Source organism: Carlito syrichta, unplaced genomic scaffold (genome assembly GCF_000164805.1).
Source record: "Carlito syrichta isolate Samal-C Ts95f unplaced genomic scaffold, Tarsius_syrichta-2.0.1 Scaffold314774, whole genome shotgun sequence".
Classification (NCBI taxonomy): domain Eukaryota; kingdom Metazoa; phylum Chordata; class Mammalia; order Primates; family Tarsiidae; genus Carlito; species Carlito syrichta.
Genome location: NW_007258870.1, coordinates 737,684 through 753,624, shown reverse-complemented (window position 1 = coordinate 753,624; position 15,941 = coordinate 737,684). Strand labels below are relative to the sequence as shown.

General features: G+C 43.2%; 1 protein-coding gene across 3 annotated transcripts in view; it reads right to left on the bottom strand.

Annotated features, from left to right (window-relative positions):
* Positions 1-15,941, bottom strand: part of CA10 (carbonic anhydrase 10) — a 523,391-nt gene that overhangs the window by 12,644 nt on the left and 494,806 nt on the right. For all 3 annotated transcript variants that reach the window (XM_021719507.1, XM_008071879.2, XM_021719506.1), the window contains exons 6-7: positions 14,478-14,573; positions 9,792-9,864 (exon numbers count right to left, since the gene is read on the bottom strand). In XM_021719507.1, coding sequence (XP_021575182.1) covers positions 9,792-9,864; positions 14,478-14,573 — 169 coding nt within the window. The remainder of the gene's footprint in view (positions 1-9,791; positions 9,865-14,477; positions 14,574-15,941) is intronic.

The window sequence follows — 15,941 nt, the reverse complement described above, 5'->3', positions numbered from 1 at the left end:
ATGGGGTCTGCAGCATAGTAGGTGCTCAATAAACACTGGTTGAGTGAATGAATGAAAAGGTTTCTGTCCAGACCCTTTACCTGCTGGCAGTGTTGGGCAGAAACCAAGGAAGAAAGAGGCAACATCATCTATCAGATGATGAAAAACATCTCTGAGGCGCTAGTCAGTACCATTAGCTCAAAGACATGCTGCCTACCATCTCCCGCATGTAAATCACACCCCAAGACATCAAGGTGAGACTGCCTGCCTTGTTTCTATCTCCATAAGGCATTAGCATGTTTCTACACCAAACAAACCTATACCCTCATGCTCACATAGCTAAAGTCGGTGTGCACATTTAACATGTAACATTTGTCCTCATGATTCACTACACTGCCTCAAAGACTGCCATTAAATCAGTGTCCTGGCTTTTAGGTATTGAGATTTGAGACCTGAAGTCTACCTTTTTGCATCTTCTTTTCTCCTTACTGAAGCTTGCTTAGTGTGTTTGATAGAATAGCGGCAACGAGACCCAAGAAAAGAATATGGGTAAAGCCAGGAGTTGCCAGTCCTAGTGTCAAGGTACATTGGGATTTTTTTCATGGCTAATCAGGCCAGGAGCTAATTATTACCCACAAACTGTCTTGTCCATGCAGTGACCAGCAGAAAACCATCATTTTGTGCATGTGAGTGCTATCGCCTGGGCATTGTAAACAGAAGGGAGACTGAAAATGAACACACTGGAAGGTGGAGTCACCCCTCTAAACTCTCACAGCTCTATTCATTAATAGGGATGGTAAAGATCTAGAGGGGGTCAAGAGTTATTTGGGACAGAAATACAAGTTGGGGGTGAAACTCAGAGGCTAAAGGGGTGATCATGCATGCCTCTGCTTGCTTTAAGGATATTTATTGAGAGTAAGTCATGGCAGACGTTCAAATAAATTTTGAAGAATAGTTTTATAGAGTGATTTTATATATCTATCTTCATCATCATCTATCTTTCTTATCATTTCTATCATCTATCTATCTGTCTAATTTATCAAATTCTACTTTTCCTATCATTTTTTATCATCTATCTATCTATCTATCTAACCTTTTCTCTGTCTCTTTCTTTCTCATCCATCTTCCCTGTCATTTCTATGATCTATCCTCTATCTTTAATCATCATCATTATCTATATATCTATTATCTATCATTATCATCCATCATTTATCTACCTCTATTTCTATCACCTATCTACCTATCTACTTGTGATGTGAGAAAATAGCTTATTGAGAGCAAATCCCTAGACTTCTAGCCAATAGTCTTAATTCAAGTCTAAGTTCTAATTGTGTCTTTGCCAGTAACTTACTAGTCCTTCATGGACAAGTCATGTAAATTCTTACTTAGGAGCACCAGACAGTTCTGGATAGTTGTATCCTCAGGTTAAAAAAATATTCTCTGGATCCAAAACATCTTACAACTTAAACAACTTTATGTAGCCAAATTTATCTTAGGTAGGTCAAATTTTTGTATGACAGTGTTGTAATTTTTTTAATGTATTGGCTATATCTGTGTAGCATAGGAAGATCCCTTGGACAATCAATAAATGTAGAATATCTGTGCATAGTTTATACCCCAATTTTATTCTTTCAATTGACTGCAGAAGTTGACAGCTGTATCTTTGATTTTATGACACCTTCTTACTGAATCTATGATTTATCTTATACTGAATTCTTAGGCATGGTTACAACTCCCAAGTTGTAGTTGACTTTTTTTTTTAAAGAGAAGCACATTATGATAAAATGCCTAGGACCACATAATGGGGAATCTTTCCCTGAGTCTGAGCTTCAATGGCAGTCTCTGTTAAACGGATCATGCTCAGTCACATGGACCACTGATGAAATTTAACACTGCCCAGGTCCCTGCTTATGAAGCTCCCATTTGAAGACTATTCCAATGAGAACAAGGCATGGCAGTTTCAGAGATCAATACTAGACTTGTTCCTGATCAATATGGAACTATTTGGCAATTTTCTCATGTAGAATGACATTTCCTCTTGTAATCGGAGTCAAATTCAACTGAAATGAAAAAAGGCAATTACTAAAGAATAAAGTAATACGATTTTTTTTTGTTTTACACAAATGATAAATGAAAGAAAGGGCCTCAAGAGAATTGGATTCATGGAGGTAAGCAGCTTCTGTTCTGTTCCTTGCTGGTTTAACTGCTTAGATTGCAATATGGTTGTGTGTGTAGTGTGTGTGTGTGTGTGTGTGTGTGTGTGTGTGATTTCACATTCTGTGAAAACATTTCCAAAGCCAGTACTTTGAAATGAAAGTACAAGTTCAATTAAGCATAGAGAAAGGCACCGGGAGCAATATGCTTAAACTCCTTGGTGATATTTCATCTCATTTAGTACCGTATCCCTCTGAGGAGTGGCGAGGAAAATACTTCCCAAAGAACTGAGAAGTATAAGGCAGTTTCCAGTTAGTCTGTCCTTGCCCAAACATGCTTTTGATTCAGAGTCTCAGTCACTCAGGCTGGAGTGCACCAGTATGTATGCTCACGGCTCATCACAGCCTTGACTTCCTGAACTCAAGGGGTCCTTCCACCTCAGTCTCCTGAGTAGCTGGGACTACAAGTGCGTGCTACCATGCCTAACTAATTTTTTATTTTTAATTTTGGTAGAGGAGAGGTCTTGCTAGGTTGTCTAGGCTGGCTTCGAATTCCTGGGCTCAAGTAATCCACTTGCCTCAGCCTCCCCAAGTGATGGGATTACAACTATGAGACACCGCACCTGGCTGAACACATACATAATTTAGTGGAAGGGTTTAGGGAGGATTAAAACAAAGTTGTAAATAGGTAAGACTGAAAAAGATGCTTTAAGGGGCTAGTACTAGGTGCCAAAACACCATGTTTAGTAGCTCTCCTTCATATGCCTTCAGCGGTGTGCCTTTATTTCCTTAGGGGAAATATACTAACACATACCTTTTTAAATTTGGAATTTGTGATCCTTTGGATTCTATGGGACTGAAGCTCTCCATTGTACTTACTATCTATGAAATGAATGAGGCACGTGAAACTGAGAGAGAACGAAGCAACCGCAATAATACACTGTCCTAGGATATTGAAAGAAAGCGTTCATTTATATGCAATGTTCTAATAACTACTCCCTCTTCCCCATTTAAGAAGGTTCCTTGCACTCCATTAGTCACTTAGTTTCACCACTTGAAAATAGCATAAAAATCTCTTTAAAAAAATAATGCTGACTCAGCCGAGTGCCATGGCTCATGCCTGTAATCCCAACAATTTGGGAGGCCGAGGTGGGAGGATTATTTGAGCCCAAGAGTTTGAGATCAGCTTGGGCAACATAGTGAGACCTTGTCTCTACAGAAAATAGAAAAAAAAAAATTAGCTGGGCATGGTGTGCATGCCTCTTGTCTCAGCTACTAGGGAGATTGAAGTGGGAGGATCACTTGAGCCCAGGAGTTGGAGGTTGCAGTGAGCCGTGATTGTGCCACTGCACTTCAGCCGAGGCAAGAGAATAAGACTGTGATTCAAAGAAAAAAAAAAGGTCAATGAAATCATGTGGATACTAAAGTGATACGAATGTTACCTTTTATGTAATTGGAGTTCTGTTAATTAATTAGTGCTAATTAATTAGCACAAGGAAAACAGGGATATTAGCATTATTCCAATATACCACATTAAAAAATTAAAATACTTCAAGTAAATTACCAATATCTCCTCCAGAAAATCCATTTTTCAATGTCATGATTTTCATCTTGACCCTCAATCTTTTGAAGGGGAATTTAACTTTAATAAAATGGATTTTCTTTAGAAGATTTTCTAAATTCAGCTTGAAATTAATTCAGGCTGGTCTTTTTCATTGTCAGTCCTGGTTAGTGACAGTGTTTTATAAGTTTTACTCAGACGTAAGAAATCTAAGCTTCCGAGGAAAGTAGTAGAATCTCATAAAGTTATTGCCATCCACTGCATGGATTCAAACACATGAGCTGTGTTTCATTTACAGAAAGCAAAGTCTGCTGCCTGCGTGTCCTATATTCACCTTTGACATAATTTTTATTTGGTATCATAGTGATCTGTATTCTGCCCTTAAGGAAGCTGAATTTGACAGCCATACACCTTAGGACAACTTAGGAATACACATTTATTATGCACCTAGTTTATACCAGTCACTGTTCAGGCCACTTACTCATTACCTTGTTTAATTCTCACCCTAGTCCTTTCAATATCAGTATTAATGCCCTCATCTGACTGATGAGGGAATTATCTCTCAGAGATGTTAAGAAGCTTGGCCGAAGTCACACAACAAAGGAAGTGATAGAGCCAGGACAGGAACCCAGATCTGCATTGTTTCCTCTTTTTTTACCAGAGCCCACTACCCCCCACAAATGTGGTGGCCTTTACCAGCATGGCATTTGGCTTCCCAAATTCCCAGTCCCCTTGGCAAGATTCACCTTTTATGGATTTCCTGGTACTGACTTTCTTAACTGGCTCAAAAGAATGATATTTCACCATTCTCCTTCTTCCCTGGTCATTCATTCTGTGCCCAGTTCATACACCAGGCACATGGACTATGTCTCTTGCAGCTGTCATCTTGTTGTGGTTTCATCCCATGCTTCCATGCTCACTCCTGTCTCCTTGCAGCTCCTCAGCTAGCTGAAGAGGCAGCCACACAAGAGCCTCTTCTACAGTGGGATCTTTTGTTTTGTTTTTTTGTTTTTTGTGTAGGAGTCTCACTCTGTCACTCAGGCTGGAGTGCAGTGGAATGCCCATGGCCACCGCAGTCTCAACTTGCTGGGCTCAAGTGATTCTTCCTCTTCAGCCTTCCAAGTAGCTAGAACTACAGGCATGCGCCACCACACCTGGCTCATTTAAAAAAAATTTGTTGGAGAGACAAGGTCTCGCCAAGTTGCTCAGGCTGGTATTGAATCCCTGAGCTCAGGCAATCCTCTCACTTCTGCCTCCCAAAGTGCTGGGTTTACAGGTGTGAGCCACCGTGCCCTGCTACAGTAGGATCTTAAAGATATGTTTAGAAGTGATTTTCAATCTTAAGTCATGGAGATTTGAGTTGCTCTTTCAAAAGTGAGGACATGTCCCGCCTCTCATCTCTATTTATTCTCACTCTCATGATTTCACCAATGTTTAAACGCCATCTGGATGCTGATGTCTTCCACATTTATATCTTCAGTTTGCTCTCCTGAAATCCAGACTCATATATCCAACTGCCTACTCTACACCTCTTCTTGGATAACTAATAAACATCTCAAGCTCAACTTGCTCAAAACTTCTGATTCCCTTTCCACCTACAAATATGCTTCATCAACAGTGTTTCCCCCCATCCCACTGGATGGAAATGTCTTCTTTCCCGTTGCTCAGGCCAAAAACTTTACAGTCACCCTGACTCCTCTTTCTCTTACATTACACATCAGACCTATCAGGAAATCACTTGGCTTTTCCTTCAAAATGCATGCATTCATTTCTTCCCCATCCCACCCCGTTTGCCTGGTCATGATCAGTGCCATCGTCTCATCATTTGGATTGCTGCAAACATCTACCTCTGTGCCTCTGTAATCTATTCTTAACCAAGCAACCAGGGTGATTTTTTTTGACAGCAGATCACATCACTCTGATTAAAGTCTTAAATTGGCTTCTCATTACAATAGCCTCCAAGGGGAAGATCTAAAGAAGACTGACTCCATCTAGAATCAATCTCTGTGCCTTCTCTGGTTACTGTGTATGCCACTAATGGTAATTCACTATGTCCTTCTGGATGACACTGGTGTCCACTGGAGGTCCCATGCCCAGGGCCAGGCAGGAGCTGCAGAGAGCTTAGACCAGGCTGAACCCGAACTGTCAAAGCTCCCATGAATTCTGTGGTTAGTGAATGCCTCTTTCAAGTGGAAGCAAATGCAAAAAGCAACGAGATAGCTCTTCAAACTGGTTGAATGAATGAATGAATGCAATGGTTTCTGCCCAGCAGCTCTACCTGTTGGCAGTGTTGGGCAGAAACCAAGAAAGGAAGGGGCAACATTATCTATCTGATGATGGAAAAAGTTGGAATTAAGAGAAAAACATGCTGATAAGATTCATGGAATGTCAGTGTATCAGCGTTATGACTAGTTTCAAGACCTCAGAGCTAAGTTTTCCTTATTCCTTAGGGAGAAAGCATGACAGAAAGGAAAAAACATAGGAATAAGCACCCAGGAGGACCTACGTGTGAATCCTTGCTCTTCCACTATGGAAAAATAGACTATTGATTCAGGAAATGTTTTATTCCTTCCTCAGTCTCATCTCCTGGGAGGATCTGGATGTTGAGTATGGCCATGTGACTTGCTTTGGCTAGTGGAAAGTGGACAGAAGTGAGTATATGAATTTCACCACTAGGCTTGAAGTCACATCATGTGTTTCTGACCTTCACCATGAGAAATACTTGCTTTGGACAACTTCTTGGTCCTAGAAAAATGGAAGCCATGTAGAACAGAGCTGCCTCAGCTGATCTGCAGCTGGAAGCCAGATTACTCCAACCAACCCACGGGAAATTAACACTTTTTGCTGAATACTTGTTTACTATGCAGAAGTTGCTGGCTCACACAGTCACTTATGCCCTCTGTGCCCTTGGTCACATGACTTCACTTCTTCACTTATTGGAGGCTTCGTTTTCTCATCTGCAAACTGGGAATAGCAATCATACCCAGTTTGAAGGACTCTGCGAACACTAGGTAAGGAGCCGTACTAAATCACAGACCCCAGAGTGTGGAGAATGCTCGATTAGCACCACCTCCCTTTTCCTGAGGCTCTGCACATCGTGAAGTGGGTACTGCATCTGAATGAACAGGGCAGACTGAAGCTATGCTTAGGTCATTCTGGGTAGCAGCAGTAGAATGGGCTGCCTGGGAGAGTGGGGAGGGAAGGAAGTCAGGTGTTCCTTGCTAGTGTGGTTGTAGTGGCAGTGGTGGGGGACTGATTTCTCTTTCCCTCTTAGCAATAGGGAATCAGGATTCCCTGATAGGTGCCCCTGAGCCAGTGGCGCTGTCTTCCTCTCAACCTGAATTCATGGGCCAATGACAGCACAGCCTGTTGCCTTTTGCAGAACCTCGGTAGAGATTTCCAGGTGTGTATTTCCCACCCACTGGCTGTGTCCTAGTGAATGACTCCTGTTCCAGTCTCCACTCCTTGCTACGGGGCAACCTTCTGCAGGCAGGGAGTTTAGCTGGACAGCAGAGAGCTGTGGTTTCCTGCTGAGTAAATCAATCCCTTTCTGCCAAACTGTCCTGGGCAAAGCAGTGTCTAGGCCATTCCCTTGGATCAGCCGTCATTATCCCTGCATGCAGTGCTACTCCCTTCAGGTATGTGATAAAGGTCATTGCTGGGGACACCGCCATTATTCCCTGCTGGATTGTAAGAGCACAGAATTCTTGTTATCAGGGGGCCTAATGCAGGCCAGGCTCTTTATCTTGCGTGAGCTCCCCTTTCTTTTTTCTTGGCTCTGACAGGCACAGAGTATGAGGGTCAGAAGAAGGAGAGGGTGCTTCTTCTTTCTCCCACTTGTATCTCTAGGACTGTGTCTTCAGAGGTGGTGAGGGCAACTCTTCAAATGTGCCTTCCTGCCTTCTGCATAAACTCCTGGGCATGGCTCAAGATCCCGCTCCAGGACATCTTTCCTGCTGCTTTCTCTGTCCATGTCACTCCCTGAAGAAGGTCATTCAGCACTCCACTCGCTCAGCCATCACTAATGCCTACTGGGAATGTTTCATCTTAGGCACTGACCAAGAGCTGATGAAGATAGAGCTTCTCCCTCTGAACGTTCCACAATCCTTCAATCCTCTCCATGTCTGTGCATGCTGCTTCCTCCACCTGCAAGGCTTTGAATGCCCTTCCTTCGTTCCTTTATTCCCTCTTATTCTCTTTCTTCTCTTCTTCTTTCCCTCCTTCCCTCTTTCCTTTCTTCCTTCCTTCCCTCCTCCTCTCTCTTTTCTTGATTCCTTCTCTCCATTGTTCTTCCCTTCCCTCCATCTATCTTTCCCTCCCTCCCTCTTTTCCTCCTTTTCCCCTTCCCTCCTGCCTTCCTGTCTTCCGTCTGTCTTTCCCCTTTTCCTTCCCTCCCTACCCTCCCCTCCCTTGCTCATCCCTCAGTGGCACAAGCCACATCACTTAATATTAATCAGACTGGTGCTGGGGGTGGGGTGGGGAGGAAGGTCTCACTAATGATTAACTCGGCAACTGGCAATCTGTTAAATTGTGTGTTGGGGCTTAATGTGCGATTTCATGGCTTTTCATGGTCTCTAAACTGCAAATCCAAGATTATTTGAAAACATTTTATTTAATTTTCATGCTTTTTTAATCAAAAAAGTTAAAAGAATAATAATCTTTTATGGGCAGTTATAAATGTGCTATTTACACACAAGACAGAAATATCTCCCCTAGCTGAGCAATGTAAGTGTGTGCTTGGAGAGGATTCCATAGGAATACTGATGAGGAGGGGCGGAATGTGTTTGGAGACAACTTAATTCATTCTTCTGGGCAGTGTCTGTCTAGGTGGAGTGTGTGTCTCAGTGTTCAATCCTCATCCCCGCCAGCCTCCCAACCTCTGCGGTTGGATAGGAAAGACTTGGCTGTGAGCACCTTGTGGGTAGGGCTGGTGTCTGAGTCAGCTTTACATTCCTGGAGCCTCGCTTGGTGCCTGTCACGGGGCAGGTGTGCAGGAAATGTTTGTTGAATGAATAGGGTAATTGAATGAGAGATGGGTTCTTCATCCTCTCCCTCCAGCAGTCCAAAGTGAGACATGTGGACACTCACTCTGTCTTTTCCCATTACCATTAGGGATGAAAGCTGCAGACACAGCTGAGCTCCTAGCTTGGTGAAGGGCACGCCAAGGGGGTGTGGATGCTAGAATGTTTGTATGTTGTTTTTTACTTCTGTAAAAATAATTATTTACCTACTGTTTGATTCAAAATCCTAGACTTAGAAGGACTTTAGAAACCTGAAGTTCAACATTTTAACTTTACAGATGAGGAAATAGAGTCTAAGTAAGGAAGCTTCCTGATGAAGGACAAAGCCAGGATTTGAGTCCTAGTTTCCTGCTCACACCTAAATAGGCTAATTTTTTTTTTCTTGTACTGATTAGTTTCATTTCTTGGTATGTGCTGTCACACACAACTTTCTCCAAACCTTTAAACTTCTGGGATTTTTGTGAATAAGAGCTGTAGCCTCTTTTTTCTACCTTTTTCAACCTTGCACTGTTCTTTCTTTTCTGCTTAAGGGGTCTGGGGATAAAACACTCTGGAAACCAAAGAAAACTGGGTAGAGTCCTTGAGATCAGTGGGCACACAGGCGGATGAAGAAGATGCCATCCTATCTCCACCAGGAAGGGAGACTCTGACACACAGAAGGAGAGACCTGGGCCAACCTAGGGTCTCCTTAAGTGTTGGGGCTAGATCTGTAGTATCTGGTAGGTGCTTTTTCAGTCCCATAATTGGTAGAGCCCCCACTGTGGCCAGTTGACATGGTGGAGTTTGTCAGCCGGCAGAGTTCCCCAGCTCATTACACATCCATGGGATAAGAATGACCACCATCATCATAATCATTATTGCCTTAGACAGGCGTGGATGACAAAGGTACCCCGGGGACTCGGGCTTGAAATGAGCTGTTTCTTAGCCAACCCCGACTCTCCAGAGTGACTTTCTACAGAATTACAGGATCGCGAAACTGAAAGGACCCCGTGGAGATCATCAGTTCTGGCTTCTTGCCTTCAGGCGGGGCTAACCTTTATAGTAGAGTTGCTGTAGAGGAAATTGAACCAAACTTACTTTTGTATGTTATTCTTGTGATAGTATCTCTGTTGAGCATTCGATTAAGAAATGGGTTTGATGAATCAGAAACCTAGAGGAGAAAAGGAAATATTAATGACAGGGCATCACTCTCCCAGGATAAATATCATCTCCCTACGTTCACTTATTCATTCATATTTACTGAGTACCTACCATGTGCCAAACACTATGATGGTTGGAAACCAGAGATCAAAGACACAGACCCTACTCTCAAGAAAACCCCAGCCTAGAGAAGGAAGACAAAACAAGTGGTTCCAGTGTAGTGTGAAGGATACTATAATGTAGTTGCAGGTGTGATGGTATTAGGGAATGACCACCTGTTGTCTGGGGAGTCAGGGGATGAACTAAGGTATGAACTGAGTCTGGGAGGATGGGTAGAAGTTAACAAAGTGTTTTGGTGGTAGAGTGTAGAAAAGGAGAAAAGGCAAGAAAAAGAGTTGTGTACAGAGGACCTGTACATATACAGATATGGGGGAGTAAGAACTAGACATGCTCACGCAAGGATTTTAGTGCAGTTGGAGCTAAGGGTGGGGAAGGATGGGAGGTGAGCCGAGAGAGGGAGACAGGGGCACACTCATGTTAGGTTGTGAATGTCCTGTTAGGACATTTCAGCTTTATTCTGTAGTAATGGGGAACCATCCAAGAGTTTTAAGCAGGGGATAAGGAAGGCATGTTAGGAAGGGGATAGTTATCTAGGTAGAGTCAGACAGAAAGAGTACCCAGAATAGGGGTATCAGGAGATGGAAAAAAACCCCTCTAAAATGTAATATAGAACCTTGTTATATCATTGTTTATTATTGCATGGATTGACTATATCATAAGCATGTCATTCAATCAACGTTCCTTCAATCCTCCCATCCACCCACCTACCCATCCACTCATCCACCCACCCATCCATACATCCATCCATCCATCCATCCATCCATCCATCCATCCACCCATTCATCCATCAAATTCATCCATCCATCCATCCATCCAATAAATATTTGCAGAATGACCATTATGGGCCAAACATTGGGTCAGATATTCAGAGATCAGTCCCCATTTTATGTCTGTGTCCTTATATCTCCAGATTCTTCCTTTGGGAGAAGAAGCCAAATCCAAGGGTCTTAAGTTAGGGAATCACCATTTATGAAATTGTGATATGGCGTCACATTCTTGAAGGGTCTTTTTAAAAAATCCCTCTTTTACTCAACCTTTTCCGAGGTACCATTGTTCATCCTAGTCACTTATCTCTTTCCTTGCTTCACTCTGCTCTGTAATTTATGCCTCAGCTGCTAATCGGATGTTGTGACACATCAACATTTTAAATCTGATTTATTCTGAGGGTTGGAAAAATTGCAGCAGATGATTATTATTATTAGATAAGCAACAGGTAATTTTAGCTTGGAGAAAGCACAGACTGTTTATTTTTCCTCCATCTGTCTCTCTTTTTGCAGTTTCCTGGGTGTGTTGTAGTGAGACACAAGCCAAAGGGAGATCGGTGAGTGACAGAGGCTCAATGGAGGTAAAAGTCCACCCCCAAATAGAAAAAAGTCCCAAGTCAAACACTGTTGTCCCTGGAGACCCTTGCGCTAAATTCAGCATGTGCTGTGACCCTCTCCTCATCCATTTAAAAGATAGCTTGAATCCTCCTGTAAATTCAGCATGTGCTGTGACCCCCCCCATCCATTTCAAAGATAGCTTGACTCTTCCTGTTTGCTCTGATGTGCCCCATGAAAGAAGGGGGGCCAAGAGTACATCGTTGTGGCAGGCAAGGAATCTGCCACGCACCTTCATCATCTGGGGCTCCTCGTACCTGCTGAGTCTGGGCAACTCTAACGTGGGGACCAGACCCTTTTGAACTGATTAAAAATAATTGAAAAATTTCCAAAGTGCACACAGATGATTTGTGGGCTCTAGGGTGTTGGCTGCGTGGGTGAGAGGATAAAATATGTACTCGGTATAAGTGAGCTTAAGTGGGAAGTTAATGGTGTGTGATTGAGCAGCAATTACAGTCAAATCTCAGCTCCCTGTGGTCACAGCAAGGATGGGGGAATTTGTGGAGGGCAGAGATAAATAAAACCCACAGATAAACAAGTATCTCCTTTTAGCCAATAACTTTAAGCTTTCTGGGGCTCAGCTTTCAGCCAGGATGGCGGCTCTAGGGCTCAACTACTCAGATGTGGGGCTTCCTGCATCCTGGTCCTGTTTACCCTCCGGGGAACTTGGAAGAGGAGGCAGAGAGATCAGAATGAGGGGAGGGCAACGACAAGAGGTCGTGCACCCATAGAGACCAAGGGCTTTGTTCATTTCATTTCTGGGTACCAGTGCCTGGCAGAGGGCTGGCCTGTATCCCATGATCCACTGGTGTTTTGCAATGAGTGAACGGTCAGTCACAGCCTGGATAACTCACTGTGGAGTTGATTGTCTGGGAGTTGATTATGTGGAGCAAAGATAGAAATACTGTGGCTTATTTTGAGATCTAGCCAGAAAGCCTCAGGTTTGCTCAGGGAAAGAATGGGAGCATCTTTACTAGCCAGATTGGTCTGGGAAGATGCAGGAGCTAGTCGCTGTCCTCTTCTCTGACCGCAGGGTCTAGGGCATAAGTTCCTCCCAACAATCCACAGGGTAGCAGCCTGGACGTGCACATCCTGAGTGTTTGTCATGATCTCGGTAGGAGTAAATGTTTCTGCAAGAGCTTGAGAAACACGTCAGTAGTCTGTTGTTATCCCAGCATATCCATCACTGTCAGCTTTAATGTGCCTGTGCTTCCAGGGCAACAGTCACTGGCTCAAGAGCTTTAAGAAAAGTGAGGCAAAGTCAGGAGCCAAGACAGAGACACTTTCCAAAAGACAGGAATCACTGGGGCAGGAATCATTCCCAGGGTTCTTACTGGGAAAGTACCAGAGGGAGGTGAGCTCCCAGACACGTGTGAAAATATTGTGACTTACCTGCCGGCTTCACACCAATTGGTCATCAATGTCATGATTGGAACTGGCTTAGGGATATAGGAATTTGCCCTGTGGTTGTGGGTAGCATGAAAGTGTGGGGTATTTTAAAATGTCATTTTCTCTCTTTTTGCCTTCCATTGTGTTCTCTACTCTTTGGCAGGGAGTATAGTGGGATTAAGGTCATGGGAATGTAAGTCAGGCAAGCCTTAGTTTGCTCTCCTGGCTGTGCTATGATGAGCCACATGCACGTGGGTGGAATGCCAAAGGTACTCTGAACCATTTTTGTTACCTGTAAGATACAGACACTAATGCTGAACTCATTATTTTATTGTGAGAGTTAAATGATAAAATCGACATACATACATATCACAGTGCCTGGCATTCAGAAATCTACTTTATTATTATTATTCCAGGGTTTCTGATGATGCCAAGAGATATGGAGAAGGGGCCAGCAGGATCTGGTCCAATTTCCTTTGCGATGTCATGTCACGCACCAAGAAGGCACAAATGCCTACAAGTATGTTCTCCTGTCCAAATGTCCCTTCTTCTCTTTGTTAGTGGCAAACCAGAGGAGTTTGGGGTGGGTGGTCAGGGGTAGCCACAAGTCATGGACACTCTTTCCCAGCTCCTGCCCAGCCCAAAGTTCTGCCCCGACTTGACCAAGGTGAGACTGAGGAAGTTAGGAGGAGGCGTGGGGTCTGGAGAGGCTGACCAGGTAGGGCGGAGCATCTGTAGCATAGGGTGATGCTTTCGGGGAGGGAGAGGGCGTAGTGCCCTAGGGGTGTCCCTGGTGCCCATTCTTCTGAGTAGTGATAATGTCATTGTGAGAGCTCTGCTAATAAAGACATGGTGAGTGCTGGGTTTCTACTGTCCATCTTTATCAGATTCCCAGTGTGGCACTTTCTCTAATGATCTGGCCAGGGATTGGCATGGTGACTGCTGACTTTGGGAATGCCCCACGTTGCTTTTTTTTTTTTTGAATTGTCTTTTCCAAATGGAAAGGAAATGTTTAAATTATTTATTTTTTAATTTGCGTGTCTGCTTCATTCTACATCTGCCAAAATGTTAAAGATGATTATCATTTTTGAAAAAAAAATTAGAATTTGCTTAGTTGGAGATTTCATGCTGTTATTGTTGACTGTCAGGGAGATGTGGAGTTTCCTTAGACAGTCACAAAGTCAGTGTGGGTGACCGCTGCCTTATCTTTCCCGGATGCTTATGAGGGAGCATGAGAATGAGAGAAGATGATACTCAGAGCAACTGTGGGGAAGCTGGAAGAGCTGTTTAGTGCAGTATCTGGAGGGGAGGGACATCTTACTTTTTCTTTTTTTCCCCAGGGGCAACTGGTTGATGAACAGGGCTTTAATTCTTTGGGGACATCGGTGGGCCATCTCCTCCCCTTCAGCTAGTACACCCTTCTGATTCCACTGCATCAGGTGGGGCCTGAAGCCTGTGCCTGGATCCAGCACCTCTTTTCTTTCTAGAACAGAAGAAGCTGCCTGATTCCTCAGACTCCGATGCTCTAAAATGGAACCTACCATTTTTGCATTTTTCTGCAGGGTACCTCATTTTCCATAAATCTTCTGCATATAAAAGTCACCACCCTGAAGTCTTTTTAGGCATGGACATCACCCCTTTTAAGATTTCTAACTCCAGCGGAGACTGTAAACTGATGTTCTGAAGGGGTTAGGGAGGGCAGGCGGAGAAGCATGAAGGAATGCAAGAGACTTACTTTTATAAATATAGAAACTACCACCAATCCATTTGGACTCTTTGCAGCTTCTGTGACATTTGTATATAGCTCATGGTTATAGTGGATGAGCTGCACCTGGTGGGAGGGAAAAACAAGCATAAGAACAACAACCCAACATTAAAAGGCACAGCATTTGCTCCTGTGTTAGGGCGAACTGCAAAGCATATCAAAGAGCAATTGGGAAGACAAGCTTTTCATTGGAGGGATTTCAGAGGGATGTGTGAGTGAGTGTGTGTGTGTAAAATGCATACACACACGTACAAAAATACCCATACATATTTGCAAATGTTTTCTGGTAACAAGCATGCTTTTAATAAGCTCCATGCCCATCTGGCTCTGGCTCCCTCCCAGGACATTTCCCCTAAAGTGTGTGTAAAGTGAATTTTCCTTATTAGGAACGGAACTGCCCTGCAGGGGTGGACGTTTTCTCCCTGCTGCACCAACAGCTGCCACTGTTAGCCAGTAAATCTTCCTGGCAGCCTCAGGGCAAGCAGGGAGCTGTTAGGTCCTGAGTCCGCCCAGTGACTCTGAGATGAGACTGGCCAGGCTGCAAGATGCAGTGGTTCTGTTGAGAGAGAGTGTATGGCTCAGTTTCCCGATGCACCAGCCTGCCTTGTCACCTGACTGTGTGGGACTTCTCCTCCTCCACATTCAATAAGGATTTACAATCTGCCTACTGAGCCCTCGTGCTGGACTAGGGGTCCAGTGAACTAGATTTTTTTTAAAGACCCATTTAAACAAAATTGTGAATCATAGCATACATACACATTCAAACTAATAATCAATCCATGAATGTTAAGTCACGTGATCAAGTTACCCCACATCATTGAGAATCAGTTTCTCCTCTGAAAAACGAGTATGATGATCTCTCCTTGGAATTAACTTAGGGCAGTTTTTTTTTTTTGGTTTTTTTTTTAAAGAATATGGAAGTATAATTTTTGCAGCAAATTAAAAACACAGCAATAAGAAAAGTGATACCCCCACCTCTTTCTAATTCTAACCCAAGCCGTATAACCATTAACAGTATAGTGTATACACTTCCAGATATTGTTTTGTGCTTATAAATCACACACACATACATGTAGGGTTTAAAAAACAATAGAAAAGGACCATTAGCAATTATGAATCTGAACTTGGTTTTTAAAATTTAAGAAGAGCTTGTGGCTTCTTTCTAAGTCAATGCATACAGATCTCTCTAAGGCTTCTTAATAACTATAGAATTCTCAGTTGCACAAACACCTCATAACATATTTAACCATCCTCTTGCTGGCTTTTGGGTTGTTTCCATTTTTTTTGTCTCATAAACAATGTCACAGAGAGCACACCATATATCTTTCTGTAATGGTGTTAGCATTTTCCACAGGCTGATTTGAGAATCTAATAACGTAGTGTATGTAAAAGTGATTTGTGATTCTGAAAGTATAAGAGAGTATTCATTATTGC